Genomic DNA, 14355 nt, shown 5'->3' on the forward strand with positions numbered 1-14355 from the left:
AATGCCTCGCCTGTGGTCGCGGCGGGTTCACCGACGTGAAGCCCCCGATTTCTTGAGCCGCGCACAGTCTCTGCGGCTTTTCCAACGCGGAGAGACTAAGCCTGAAGAAAGCGTCTCGCTGACACTAGAAAAACAAGATTGCTACGCCTGCTGCGCGTGCAGTCAAAAGAAGAAAAGCAGACCCGAAGCGCGCTAGCCTCGTCCCGTCCTCGCTCGCTCTCTGCAGTTGCCTTTCTCAACCGGCGCGCACGTCTGTGTGCCTCTGTTCTCTGGTTCAGCAAGTAGGTTAGACCTAAAGTCTTACAGGAAAGACAGAAAACCCATTTCCGCTCTAGTGCGCGGAACTGAAGCTGCCCCTCTCCCCTGGCTCTTCGTGGAACGGTGAAAACCCGAAGAGACAGCAGGCGGCGCGCGCGGCTCGCCCGGCGCGTACGTAGGAAGTATGCAAGCAGCACCTAGTGCCGCGCGTAGATATTATACAGATATATGTGCTTTCTGCTGCAGCCACTTGCCCGCGTTCACGAGGCGTTTCTGTAGAAGCCGCAAAAAGATGTATGTTGGCTGTCGGCTCGCTGCCTGGGTCACTGGAGTGCGCTAAAAAAGCCGACCAGCGAGAGGCTACTTGGCGGGTTTCCTTTTGAGATGCGCCTCATTGGCGGGCAACGCAGCCACACCCCCTCCCCCCCTCATGCGGGACACATATTGTAGGCAAAGCTATGCATGGAAACCTTCTTCGGTTCCGCTTATACAGAGGAAACAGCTACAGGGAACCCATCTACATCCCAGATGAAGCCTCGAGATCTCCATGTTCGTGGCGGTCTCCAGTTGCTGCACATGAGCCACGGGTAATAAAGGGGCTGCACCTCTCGCATGACCGATAGGAAGGAAGCGAAGATACAGTCCTCAAAGAGAGCAGACTAAGCGCCCGAGCGCGACGGGGTAGAAGGAGGAGGAAAAAACGAGAAAAAAAGACGGGGGCGGGGGGGGGGGTCGATGCAGTCGTGCCGAGCGAGGGTCGCCGCGGGTTCTGGGCGATCGTCGTCTCTATGTGGCTGTTTCCACCACACAAAAAGCACACCCCCTTCGCGCCGAAAAGTTTTGCATGAAAAAAGCGTCGTGGCATCTATTTGAAGGCGCTAGAGTATCCTTTTCCGCGGAGAGAGAAACACCTCAAATCAAGCGACGTGTGGGTTAATGCCAACTTCGCTCCACTTGGTAACGAGCGTAAACACGGCCCAGCCAAAAGACTCTGTGACAAACACTCGATGCGCAAGATGGACCCTTTTGTTCGCGACGGCAAGACTTTCCTCCTTTTCTTCCTATTCTTTGCGGGGCATGGGCTTCTCCGATCTACAGCGCAGGATGGGGGTGAATTAAAGATCGAGATCCTCTACGAATCGGTGAGTGTGTGGAGAACGCGAGACGAAACTCCGCCGGTGCATGTTCATGTTCATTGTGGTCACGTCTATGGCAGAAGATGGGGCTCCGCGGACGCAGTGGCTGAGGTCTACGGACGCGCATTACCCCTTACCGTAAACGAAGCATGAGGCACCTTCGTAGCATGGGACCAAACTTTTTGAGGCTTCGGCAGGCGGGCTTCGTTTCACGCACTCTTCTCTGCATTGACCGGGAATAGAGTCGTTCGACCTGCTTCTCATGCTCACGTGGGTCTCTGACAGGGGGCGCGTACCCGTTCATTTGCTGGCGTCTTTCACCGCCTAGGACATGCAGAGGTTCAAAGGGTTCGCTCTCACGAAAGCCATCCGGGGAGAAACAAGAGTTGAGCGACTTGAGGAGTCGAGATCTATGTGCTCGTATTGCCCCATATGCTTATCACATCAACTATATATTTGGGGGACTGATAGCGCTCCTAGTGCTCATGATCAAAAACAGGTGCTGTTGGCTGGAAACGCCAACACAAATGGCGTTGACAGTTTTCGAAGCCGTGGAACAGGGGCAAGCTGATTTTGTATCTCTATCCCCTGCGTGTTTCCTCACTTTTCTGGTAGGTCTGTTGTCCTTTTGTGCGAACAGCAATGCCCGGCTTGTTACAAATGGCTGAGGGAACAACTGATGCCAACTGTACAGCAGCTTGGGGGCGATGTGCTTGGGGAGGCGAAGATTAGCTTCGAGATCTTGCCTTTCGGTAACGCTAAGGAGACAACTGATGAAGACGGACACCACACTTTCCAGTGTCAGGTAAAATACCAAGCGTAAAGTCTAGATTTTGCACGCACGGTTCATGCATGCATTCGCCTCTACGAATGCCGGTGAAACTGTGGGCACACGAGAGCATCGGGAGATCTGTGTATATTGCTTGGATTTGGGTGCCCAGTCTTCATGTATATAGCCATTTTCCTGGCTATCTGCACGGTTGAATCTAGCTGCTCGTCACCTGGAGAAGCGTGTACTTCTACAGCCGCCTAAACCTCAGGCTGGACAGTGACATTTGAGTCTCCGTTGCTCGTGCCCGAGGCGGGGGCTACAGACTAAGGCGTCATTGAGTTCGCATTCACGCATCATCAAGGGATCTGTAGTGCCGCTACGCGCCTTTGTATTCTCGTTATAGTCTTTTGAGAGAATAGTTTACTTGTTCTGGTGATCTTGCGTGATGGTTCTCTGCAGCATGGCCCGACGGAGTGTTACTTGAACGCAGTAGAAGTGAGTCAAAGAGAGATCGGCACAATGCTTCATCTTGTTCCGCTGCGATACTTGGATAGGAATCTGAACCTCGTTTTGTACAAGAGCGTCCGCATGTTTTGACTGTGTAGAAGTGAGTAAATGGCTGTCCTATTTGGACCCCCATGCTGCTGACCCGACCCTGCTGTTGATTTGCGCAAGCGTGTTCAGTCCCGCAGTCGTCTTCGTAGTCTTTCGATGACAGCGTACTCTTTTAGACTGTGATTGCGGTTAGCATTGCGATACCTCGCTCCAGTTTCCAGATTGAACGTTCTATTTGCGCGATTTACGTCTTCATACACACATGTACTGCCGCACAACTGAACAGCTATCTGCACGCCGTTGGTCTGCTGCTCGGGAAGCATGGCAATCTTTTGAGCCGTCTTGTGGATGCCAACAGGCATGTGGATTGCAAGTCATTGAGCCAAAGAATGTTGAGGCGTAAGCAAACTCGGTAACATGTAAAGAGAAAGGACTCAGAGAGAGCTGAACTTACCGACGGGAGAAATCGACGACGAGCACTCCCGTTGAACATGAGGAGGAACACAACAAGACGCAGACGACTAACTGGAAAGGGGAACTGCTTCAGGAGAAGGGACACTAGTGTCTGTTTGTTGTTAGTCACTAGTCCGCCTTTTGTGGAGAGAAAGGGCCCGTCAGTGCGCTCAGCTTGATACGGTTCCAGTAGGGTCTGCTGCTTCATTTATGCGAGGTGCCACTATCATCTCCCATTCTTGCTTCGTTTCTAGTTTACGTCTCGCCATGCGCTTGTTCACATAGTACGAGCAGATAGTGTTTCCTCCCGTGCAGGGCGGATGGTCAGATAGAAGAGTTGCGAGGTAATATACCTTGTTCAGTGCTTCTGTCTGCTCATTTGCGCTTTGCAGGTGGTTACCTTGGGTCGCCTGCGTTGAGGACGCATCTGCGTTCCCTCCGAAACAGCAGAGTTCTCCCGTCGTTTCGCCGCCGCTAGAGTCTCACCTGGCTGCAGATGACACGCAGGAGCTGCAGCAGCCAGCTGGGCTGCCCCCCTCCTCTCTTGCGGGAGTCTCAGAGGAGGCGGCGCCGCTTGAGAGCGTTGCTGCCTCTTCCGTTTCTAATCCGGTCTCTTCTGCGCCTGCGGCCGCCCCGATTTTGTCGTCGTCCGTATTGAATCTGTCACCTCTGAACAGGGACAGGTGGGATTCACTTCCGCCCGCGTTGCAGTCTTTCTACACCCTCGTGTCGCTCGAGCCTCGACGGGCAGCCGCAACGCGCTCACTGACAGTTGCAGGGGTACCGAAGAAGAACCTTCTGGAGAACCTCACGTCCGTTTACGAGGCGCAGGCCGGAACAGTGAATGCGGATGGAGAGGCGGGGACTCATGAGGCGAAAGGACAAACGCCGCTGCCGCCGCGAGTTGATGCGTCGAACGCAAGCCCCTCACAGCTGGGAGAGAAATATCGGGCAGATGAGGCACTCGCGAGCACCGCGGCAGGGACAGGGAAGATGGAGAAGAGGAAACATGCTCTTGGAGATGGTGAAGTATACGAATGGCTCAAGTGCCGGGTGCCTACAAAGGATAGCCTGCTGGACCGCGCACTGATTTTCGGATGTGCAGAGACAGAAATCGTACGAAGCAAGATGAGGGCAACCTCGAACGAAGACAAACACGCTAGAGAAGAGAAGCCACCTTTTCCATACAACGTTGATTCATTTCCTCCTACTCGTCCATCTTCCTTCTTTTGCTGTGATATCTCGGCGACATGCTGTAAACTCGTCTAGTCCTGTGGTTCCTTGTAGCAAGTCCTGGTCGCGTTCCTTCGTTCTTTTCTAGTTCCCCACTTCGTCTCCGCTCTTCCTGACATGTTTTGCTGTGGCGGCTGTCCTGCGCTCGTAAATCAGGAGCCCCACTACTTTTAATACACTCCAGCTGCTGCGTGTCTCTACGTGTACGCACTGCGGTTATCCATGCTTCCGGTGCAGATGATTCGCTGCCGCGACTGCGAGCTGTCTTTTGCGTAGGTTCGATTTTGCCCGCATGACTGTGTACGCTGTTTAAACAAAGCGTATCCGCCTTAGTACCGTCTTGTCGGTCTGGCCGTTTTTGCGGCTGTGCGTGTGTCAATGTGTCCTCTTCTGTGTATGCGAGGCTTGTCTCATTGTCTCCACCTTCTTGCCGGGTGTTTCATCTCAGGCCGCCAATGTGATGCACGAAGTAGCAGCAAGAACAGTTGCCCATGACTACGTGCCTTGGATCCTTGTGAACGGCGAGCATTCAGTAAGAGGCGCTGGCTCGGGTGGCATATAATCAGAAACAGATATGGGCGGGAAGCGTGCGTGAACATGCGAGAATGGACCTTACCGGGGGGAAGACCACAGCAGCCTTCCGGAGACGTAAAAATGTACCCAGTAACAGCCGATTGATCACCAAACCTAACGAATCTGGCTTCAGCGCCATTTATCGCCTCATTGTTCCGCTACCCTTCACGTATACGTCATTTTTGTGGCGATACGACTGTCAGGGTGTGCGTCGATGACGCCTCCGTTTGATACCCTCTCCTTGAAGGAAAGATAATTTCCGTGTGAAAACGTTTTCTCAAATGCTAACGCATGTGTTGCCAAACTCTTGCGTCATACGTTCGTCTCCTCAGGCAATAATGGAGAAGTCGCTGCGTTGCGGTTTGTGCCGCGCGGTTAACCTCGACACGGCGCCCGCGAAGGTGAAAGAGTGGTGCAAAAGAGGCGAATACGACTGTCTCCGCGAGACGGCGGAGGCGGCTGGAAACGTAGACGCAGTGGACGCAGGTTCCGCAAATGACAGCACCGAGGGAGCCAGGCGGGAATCATTTGCTGACAGCCTGTCTGCTCGGCTGCGCGCCACGAGGCAGCGAGAAGCGTAAAAGACTGGCGATTCTATGTGACGCGCTTCAGGAGACAGGAAGGAAGACTCAAGAGACACATGAACGAAAGGAGTTCTGTCGTGTTCACACTATCTAGCGCCTGTCAGAACGGCACCCCGTGGACATACGACAAATATTTTTGTATGCATGAACGTGCTTATGAGATCGTAAGTGTCAATACGCACACTTGCCATTCATACGTGGAAGCGAAGTGAGACCTGCGTCAAGGGATGGCAACATAGCTTTAGCGGCGGCTTTGATGGTGATGGAGCTATCAGGTGTTTTGTTCTATTAACAATCCTGATCTTTCATGGCGAGCGCTGCTCCGTGGTGCAAGCCGTTACAACGAGATCGTGATGCGGTCTTGTGGCAGACGGTGAGGAAAACATCCGTCTTCTTTTGGAACTTAGAAATATGTCCCCATGTTCTACCGTTTGAGTTCTCTCCCAGCATCGAGCCGTCAAAATCTATTTAACTTGACTCTGGACTCCTCTCTCTTGTTTCGCAAGGAACGCGTTTGGTGATTTCGCGGTTTCCTCTGGTTGCTTAGCGTTTTCTTGTCAGCATCTAAGTCCGCACACCTGCGGTCGATGCTGTTGTGAGTAGATTACGTGGCGGGACAGATCGTTGCGCGGCGTAATCTGGAACTCCCGAGAAAAAGCTCATACGGCCTCACATATAAACTTGCGCCATGAGCCTGTCAAGACAGTAACTGGAAAGCTCACACCGCTTTGCGTGTGCTTTCAAAGACAGCAGCCGCTCCAAGCAAGTTTCCCTTTTCCTCATGACCTCCTCGTTTTTCCTGCTTTGACTCTGCACCCGCGCGAAATACAATGTTGCCTCATCCGCATGCCTGCCTCCTCATGCTCCTATGGATACGCGACCAACACGGTAGCTGCGATCCACTAAGAGCGTCTACGTTTGTCTGTCCGCACTCCTTCCGTTGTGGTCGTTTGTGTCTCAAAGACAGGAAATAGTAGACAGGCATAGACGGGTGAAAGCAAAGACACGCAAGAGCACGAAGCGACACGACAACAAGGTGAGTGAGAGAGGAAACGGAATTACACGGAAGCAACACATCGCGTACAACGGGTACGGCTGCAGCGAGGGAGCAAAGCGTGGACCCAAAAATGAACGCACATGGGCGAGGCCTGGACGGAAAAATTACTGCGGACATCGAGGCATGATCAAGAAGCGCCAGATGTGCGACAAAAGGACTAACGAAAGGAACGCAAAGGAAAATACGACAAAGAAGTAGCGCTAGAAGATACTATAAAGATAGCAGCATGCGTTACGACTCTAGCAAGCTAAAAGACGCAGGTGCCGATGAGACAAATACACATACAGGGGATGTGAGCTTCATTCTCGCTGACGACACCGGAAGACGTTTCCAGCGTCTCTCCGGTCGTTCCGCGGCTGCTGCACCAGCACGGAAAATACTCCACTCACACACTCTGAAAAAACTGTCCAGCTGGACGACTGTAGCGCATCACTCGCTAATCCTTCTGGCGACAGGCGGGTGCCTTTGCGTCTGTGTCCCCTGGGCTTTACGATTCTCGAAATGTGGGACGAGAAACGAAACTTTGAACGCCAAGGAGTCCGCCTTCAACTCTGACTATCCTTTCGTTTCCGCGTCACGCCGACACTGCACTGCTCCAGAGATGGCCTTCCGCCCAGTCCTCCTCGCCCACTCCGCCTCGTTACCTCCTCTGGAGCTCTGAAGTGCTGCAGTCTAGGGGCCTCGGCTCGCAAACATGACAAGGATGAAATAGCGACGACGCCACACCCCGATCAAGATTGAAACCTTTTCCGGCTTCTGCTCTGATTTCCTCCGGAGCGTGGGCGGGGACCAAGCGGCTGCCGCCCGCAGCACGCATGCGGCTAGATGCAGCTCACGGCACCAAGAAAGACGACAGGCGTACTTCACACTGCGAAGCACCTGCAAAGCCAGGATGCTGAGACGCCTCCGCAGCCGGCTGACGCCAGGCGCACTCGTCAAGACACGACCAAGTGAGCACGTGCTCCTCTGCCCTCGAGCTTTGCTTCGCATCCCCTTCCCACAGGCCGTTCGCTGCACCCCGTCGCCGTGCAGAGCGCACGGGCCCTGTCGAGGCGCCCACGCCAGAGCGGGAGCGACACGCCCCCCGCCCCCGTTTCCGCGCAAACGCAAACACACACAGCGAGAGCGAAATATACGCCGGCGAAGAGCCACCCGCTTGTCTGAATACATCGCAGGGCCGCGACTTAGTTCGTCCGTTGCTCCTTCCCGCGCAAAGCAAGTCGCTTTTCAAATCTGACGCGAGCTCGGCACTGCATGGCCGTTGCCACGGCTTGCGACCGACCCTGGAATCTCACAGGCGCACACGTGTGCCGCTCTGAGTCCTCTGAACGTTCCCCACATGGCTAGCGACCCCCCACGTCTCCAGACTGGACTCCTGTGGTGTGAAGTCCAAGAGGCTTGCTTCATGGTTGACTGACGCACTCAGACGCGCTGCGCGTTTCCATCACGCCGCCTTAGGCCACAGACTCGCCCTAACGGAAGGGGCGCGAGGTCCGGATGGGGGCGTAGACGCGTACTCCTGCAAACCAAACACGTCAGGTTCTTCGGTCGCTTTTTTCTGGGCAAGAGTCTCTTCGCAGGCCCAATGCGTACAGGAGACGCAACGGAGACCTCTGGCGAAAGGAGCTTGGGCAGCGAGTCGGACTCACGCACTTTTGAAGCGAACTTCGCAGCGTGCCTCCTCCTCTGCCGCTTTACAGGCACACGACGATGGGAGATGGATCACTCCCGCCGCATCCTGCACATGCTCTTGGGTGCTTCTGAAGGGTCGACCTGGGCGCGCGCTGGTTTGAAATCCGGCGGGTTCGCTCGTCAAGCCTCCGCTGCCTTTTCCGCGGCTGCAGCGCAGATGAAGAGGTGAAGGGGAAGATCGTTGATGCGGCACTGCTCGCTGCAGTACTCCACGTAGCCGCACGCAGGGCACGGGGAGAGCAGAAGTCGCTGACTCTCTGCGGCCTGAGAAGCAACCAGTGAATCATCTGGCACCTCTGCTGGTGCTTCCTCCGCAGACGCTGCTTGAGGGTCAGATGAAGGCGCACTCGACAACGCAGGAGCCGGTCGGCAGGGAGACGATGGAGACTGGGGCGACGTGTTCACAGACGCTAACGAACAGGGGGAGGACGACGGGTCCGTCGCCTGCGCTGCCTCTTTTCCGCCGTTCTGTTCGTCGTCCTTTGATAGTGAAGGCGCTGCCTCAGGCGCGCGTGAGATAGATGACGAGGCGGGGGCGTGAGTGGAAACGTTTGAGGCCGCTGCGCCCTCGTCTGCTTCTTCCGTATCGCTGGAAGTCTTCATCTTCCTTTCTTCCTTCTCGAGACCGCCTTCCCGTGGCTTCTCGCTCTCCTCGCCGGTCACTGCCGGCTTTGCGTCTTCGCCGCCCCTCTCCCTCGCGCTTTTCTCCGCGCTCCGGGGGTTCTCTGTGGCGCTTGAGTCCTCCGCATCGGTCTTCTTCTTCGCGTCGCGTTTTTTCTTTTGCGCGGTCTTGCTGCGAAGACTCTCTGTCTTGGCTTTTTTGCCCTTTTTCTTCTTGCCGCCTTCCTCTCGCTTCGGCTCGGCGCCCTCCGGCTTCGCGCTGCCTCCCAGCTGGACGGCGCGCATGAGCCACGGCGCGTGGAAGCCAATGCAACTCAGCGTGCAGACGAGGGCGGGAGACGGCTCGAGGGACGCCTTTCGCACCGCCGCCTCGTCTTCCTTGTCGTCTCGGTCTTCTGCTTCGCCTTCGTCCTCCGTCTCTGCGCCGCGCGCGAGGCTCTCGCGGACTGTCGCCCAGATGTCGGCGATGACCTGCCTCTTGGCCGTGCGCTGCTCTTCCTCGGGCTGCCGCCGCCCTCGCGAGGCGGCTCCGCTGACCAGCTCGGCGGCGGCTGTCCGTCCCTCGAGCGCCGCAGCCTCTTTCTTCTTCTTCTCTGCGCGCCGCCTCTCGAGCTGCTGGCGCGCCCGCTGCATGTGCGGCGCGGCGACAGCGAAGTGCATCTCGCGCGCCTGGTCATGGTCGTCCTGCGCGTCGTCGCCCTCGCCCTCCGCCGCCGCCCCCCCAAGCTTCCCAGCGGCGGCGCGGCTTTTTCCCCTGCGCGAGCGCATGCCGGTCTCCGCCTCCTCCAGGCTCCGCTGCATCTCCTGCTGGAGCAGCTTCAGCTGTTGGGCTTGCTCCTGAGCGTCGGGCGACAGCGGAACGTCTTCTGCGTACGGGGAGTGATACAGCCGCAGGAAGCGCAGCGTGTTTTCGGACCGGAGACAGTACGCGCAGCCTGCAGGCAGGAGCAACAAACAAAGAACATTTCTCAACTCTTGCAAGCGTACATCAATTCAGGCGCAAATAAGCATTTGCATCGTGTGACGCACTCTTGCTACGATCGCCGGACGGCGGGCGCTGCGTCGGAGATTTGAATCAGGCCAACAGCGAGAGCGAACCGCCCGCGCTGCTGGTGGATCTGCGTGCGCCACGGCACACCTCGAAAATGGATACGAGAATGGGAAGGCCCCGGGCGAAGACACACAATAGACGCAATACAGAAAGAGAGAGACAGCCGCGCCAGAAGAAAACAGTGCGGAGGAGGAACGATGCGAGCCGCAGGAGCAAAAGATAAACGGCACCCATCGTAAGATCCCGACAGTGCACGGCAGGAGAGAAAGCTGAATCCTAACTGACTGTAAGAGACAACCCTAAACGCTAAACTCTCGGCGGCGTTCTGTTGAAGGCGACCAGCGCCAAGGCCAGAGCCTCCAGCGGGACTCTGCGCCCCCAGACCGGCCTGTGGGGTGTCCCTTCACAAGCAGACGGCGAGCGAGAGACTGGCAGCCGTACACACAAGATTCGCGGGGTTAGCAACCTACCGCCTTCCGAACTGCTGGGGCCCCACATGCACAGAGCTGCAACTTGATCCTTCTCCACCGGCTCGCCGCCGCGAATGCTTTTGTTCATGATCAGCTCCCAGGCCGCATGCTCGCCTGAGTGGGAAAAACAGGAAGGCGCACACACCCTTACGAGGTGTGAGTCCAGCGCTGCAGGTGCAGATTCCGTGGCGCCCCTTCTCTCTGATTGGGCTCCCTCGCACTGCGGTCTCGGCGCTCGCTTTCCCGTAGACAGGGCACCTGTGGATTCACGCCTGTCGCCACAAGCAACCCCCGATCACGCAAATACTTTTGCGTAGCCCGCCTCGCAATATTCTCCGCAGATGCCTTGCCGCGTCACGGCAAAGATGCCGAATTTACGCACTGCCCAGGACTCGCGCATCCGCCCACCGGCCTATACGGTTCAGCTCCCGCTGTTTTCTGCACTCTATGGCGATGCTTGCAACTCTGGGCCTCCTTAGTCGCCCCGTCTCTCTCTGCGCCTCCGCTGCGACGAGTGCCTGTCCGCTATACGCATTTTGGCGTGCGTGAACGGCCCTTCGCAAGTCTTTCCGCAGGCGCTTTGCGTCCGTTTGTCGAGTTTCGTCTTCGACTCCGCCGCCTACCTTTGTTCCATTCCACGCCCCACAGCTCGCGGGTCGTCCGCCACATGACAAACCAGCCGAGTTTGTGCTTGTGGAGGAGTCGGCAGCCCTCCGGCGACGCCGCGAGCTCGAGAACGACTTCCGACACGTAGCGCGCCAGCTGCAGATTCCCCGAGGCCAACACGCGGAATTGCGGGTCCGAGAGGGCCTGAAAACAGAAAGTCCAAGCTTCGCACGCATGGAGCCGAGAGATTCGCCTGCCAGCATCGCTGACACTTCACGTGCGTCAAAGTGCAGAGACCCATCCATACGCATACACGTACACCTGCCTATCAATAAATATATTCCCTACCTATCTGCACTGCCTATCAATAAATATATTCCCTACCTATCTGCACCCATGCATGCAGGCCAGCCAGGCAAAGAAGCAGAGTAGAGACGCAGCTGCTTACGGAGCGCATGCCCCACTGGGAGTGTGAGGCCTTTTGCCGTCTCATGTCTCCGGGCCATGAGCTTTTTATTCAGTTGCACATCGCATCAATTTAGGTTTGCGTAAAATCTGCCTAGGTGCTTTAAGACGAAACAGGACGTAAAGTTTATACGAAAAAACACTTTTAATAGGTGCACAAAACGCATGGATATTCACTGGTATATTACAATATTACTTAAATCAAAAATGCCCAAAAGTTGGATTCCTTGAGAGAGGAAACCGCCACACAGAGACTGAAGGCGATGCGGGAAAGCGGGGGGGGCGGGGGGGGGGGGGGGGGTGAGCGGGGTCCCATAGAAGAGGCGAGCAGCGCGCCGGCGCTCGCTACCGCCGCAGGCATTCACCTGATGCGGACATACATATGCATACCAGAAAGCCGACGTTCGCCATCGCACAGGTGTACCTACCTTGAGGAGGACTTCGAGGTACCAGCCCAGAATTTGTTGGTGTCTCTCGGCCTTTTCTCCAGGGGCGAGGAGCCTGTCTCTCAGGCGCTTGGTTTGGAGAAGCAGCGGCACTGCGGGGGCGAGGAAGAAAAACCCGAGGGCGTTGATGCCCCTTGGATCGACGGCCTGCTCTCGCAGGCAGAGATGCAGGAACGTGATGATTGTGTCGCCGTATAGGTCAATCAAGTCGGGTCGCTTGTCTGCCGCAGCGCCGGCTTTTCCCGCCGCTGCCTGCGGCTTGCATTTTTCGGTCGTCGCATCGCCCGATTCGGCCTCGTCGGCGGCCTTCGGCGCGTCGCCGCCGACCGCAGTCGCCTCTTTTTGAGGCGCCGCCGCGGCCCTCGCCCCACAGCCGGTCGAGGCGAGATGCAGCAGCGCGCGGCTGACGGCGGCGGCCACGAAGCCTCCGCGCTTGAGGCACAGCAGCAGAAGCGGCGGCAGCGAGCGATGTAGGGCTGCCTGCGAGCACCACGACCGCGACACTGAGACGCAGTACTCTGATGAAGAGAGGGTGCCCAGGAGATACAGATGCGCGACGGCGCGGTAGAAACGCTTCTCCCTGCCGGCCGTCAAGCTCGACGCCGCAGCCGTCACGAGCAGCGAAGGGGGCGAGGCGGCTGGCGAGGAGGACGCGCCTGCCGCGGACGGAGTTCCCGACGCTGGAGAGGCCACTGGCGACTTTCGCGACAGAGACAGCGAGCCGCCAGACATCGGCGTCGAAGGCATGTCTGCTGGGGACCAAATACGTGCACACGACAGAAGGAAAACACACAAGCACCCCCGCGCATGCAGATGAGTGCTCCAAGAGGAGGCAGAGCGAGAAAAGACGAAAGACAACGGGACTTCGCGCACGCTCTGCGCACAGGCGCTCCCGCCCTCTCCGTTGAACTCTGCTGCGCGGCGGGTCCCCATCGCCGGACATGTCTCGCTCTCCGCTGTGCGTCGACACGCGCAGCTCTCCTACTGCTGCGCATGTCTTTGGCTGTCGGTGCCCACCCGCCGCCCCGCCCCCTTTCCGGGGCTGATTCGCGTTGCCGCCTCTGCTGGGCTCGCCGCTATGGGCGGACGTGTAACTCGTTCGGCATGAGCTGCAAAATTTGGAACGCAAATCTAGTGCAGAGACGACAACTACTTATAGTGCGACAATACGGCTACACGGCGTAGCTGCGGTCTTTATGGGGGCCGCTGTGACCGCGTGCTGTGCTCGCCGTATCGGCGACGAATCAAGCGCCAGACGCTCTCTGGAGTCCCCCCCATACAAGTCGCCAGGCCTGCCCCTGCCTATATCAGCGTGTGTAGCTACCTGCAGCGTACCAGTGCGTCCTCGATCGGTGCGCCGTAGATGGCTTTCGCTCGTGTGCTGCTTCTCTGCTCCTGAGTGCTTTTTCTCCGTTCTCTTGGGGTGGGTAAGCTTACCTTTCAGTTTCGCCTCGAAGTGGCTCACGAAGTAGTCGTCGAGGAGTGCGACACAGTCTCTCTCGATTTGCTTCCCAAGCGCCTCGATCTTTGCGTTGCCTCTATTCCCGTCGCCCTCGTCTTCTCGCCGGCTGGCGTCCCCACTCGCGTGGGCGCGCCTGCCGGCCTTCGACCGCGGAAGGCCCGCGCCCCCGGCATTGGGCTTCAACGCGGCGGCGGCGCGCTCGCGGGTCTCCTCCTCATGGGCCTTCGCCAAGAGGCCCTCGGGAAGGAGCGAGGAGGTCTCTGCAATGGCGTCGATCGCCGAGGCAAACCACGAGGCGTCTCTTGCAAACAGCACAGAGAAGGCCATTTGGTGGTGCTGCGCCGCCAGCATCGCAGAGGCTTCTTTGATGCGGCAGGGCCCCGAGCGGGGGTCGGCCGCGGCGGCGGGCGGAGAGGCGTCCGCGGAGGGCGAGGAGGCGCGCGCGGGCTCCGCACCCATGGCCTCCTGGAGGAGAGGAATCCACCCGGGGTACCACCGCGTCTCCGGCGCAGAGCGCGACGCTCCCTCTTTGCCGTCACTCTTGCTCTCGAGGCCCTTCTCAGCCTTGGAAGCAGCAGTTTTCGACGCAAACGAGGCGCCTTTCTTCTTCTCGTTGGCGCTCGGGGGCGAGGCGGGGGCAGATTTTGCGTCCTCCTCGTCGAGCAGCGGAAAGGCCGGCGTGGGCGAGGCCACCTGGTGAAGAAACTGCAGCAGCAGGTCGTGCGAATCGACTTTCTTGCATCGGCGTTGCGTGTCTAAGCCTTCTTTTTCGAGGTGTTTCCAGAACTGAGAGATCTCCTCCAAGTTCATGCTCACCAACTCGTCGATCGCCTGCGCGAGCGAGGCCGAAGGAGGCGGGGCGGACGCGGAAGGAGACGCGGGCGCCGCCTGAGCGGCCGCGGGGCTGGCGCCGCCCTCCAT

General features: G+C 57.7%; 2 protein-coding genes across 2 annotated transcripts; one reads left to right on the plus strand and one right to left on the minus strand.

The window, feature by feature from the left end:
* Nucleotides 1–1274: 1274 nt before the first annotated feature.
* Nucleotides 1275–5561, plus strand: BESB_019250 (uncharacterized protein; the record flags this gene model as incomplete). The annotated part of the gene is made up of 7 exons (XM_029360634.1): nt 1275–1400; nt 2035–2199; nt 2626–2661; nt 3080–3120; nt 3567–4290; nt 4856–4939; nt 5313–5561. 7 exons carry the CDS (start codon nt 1275–1277, stop codon nt 5559–5561), a joined length of 1425 nt encoding a protein of 474 aa, XP_029215993.1.
* A 2872-nt stretch (nt 5562–8433) lies between these two features.
* BESB_019260 (uncharacterized protein) lies at nt 8434–14355 on the minus strand (the record flags this gene model as incomplete). The annotated part of the gene is made up of 5 exons (XM_029360635.1): nt 8434–9869; nt 10456–10569; nt 11079–11265; nt 11955–12724; nt 13410–14355. The coding sequence occupies 5 exons, from the start codon at nt 14353–14355 to the stop codon at nt 8434–8436; spliced, it is 3453 nt and encodes a 1150-aa protein (XP_029215994.1).

This window comes from Besnoitia besnoiti, chromosome XI, assembly GCF_002563875.1.
Source record: "Besnoitia besnoiti strain Bb-Ger1 chromosome XI, whole genome shotgun sequence".
Lineage (NCBI taxonomy): Eukaryota > Apicomplexa > Conoidasida > Eucoccidiorida > Sarcocystidae > Besnoitia > Besnoitia besnoiti.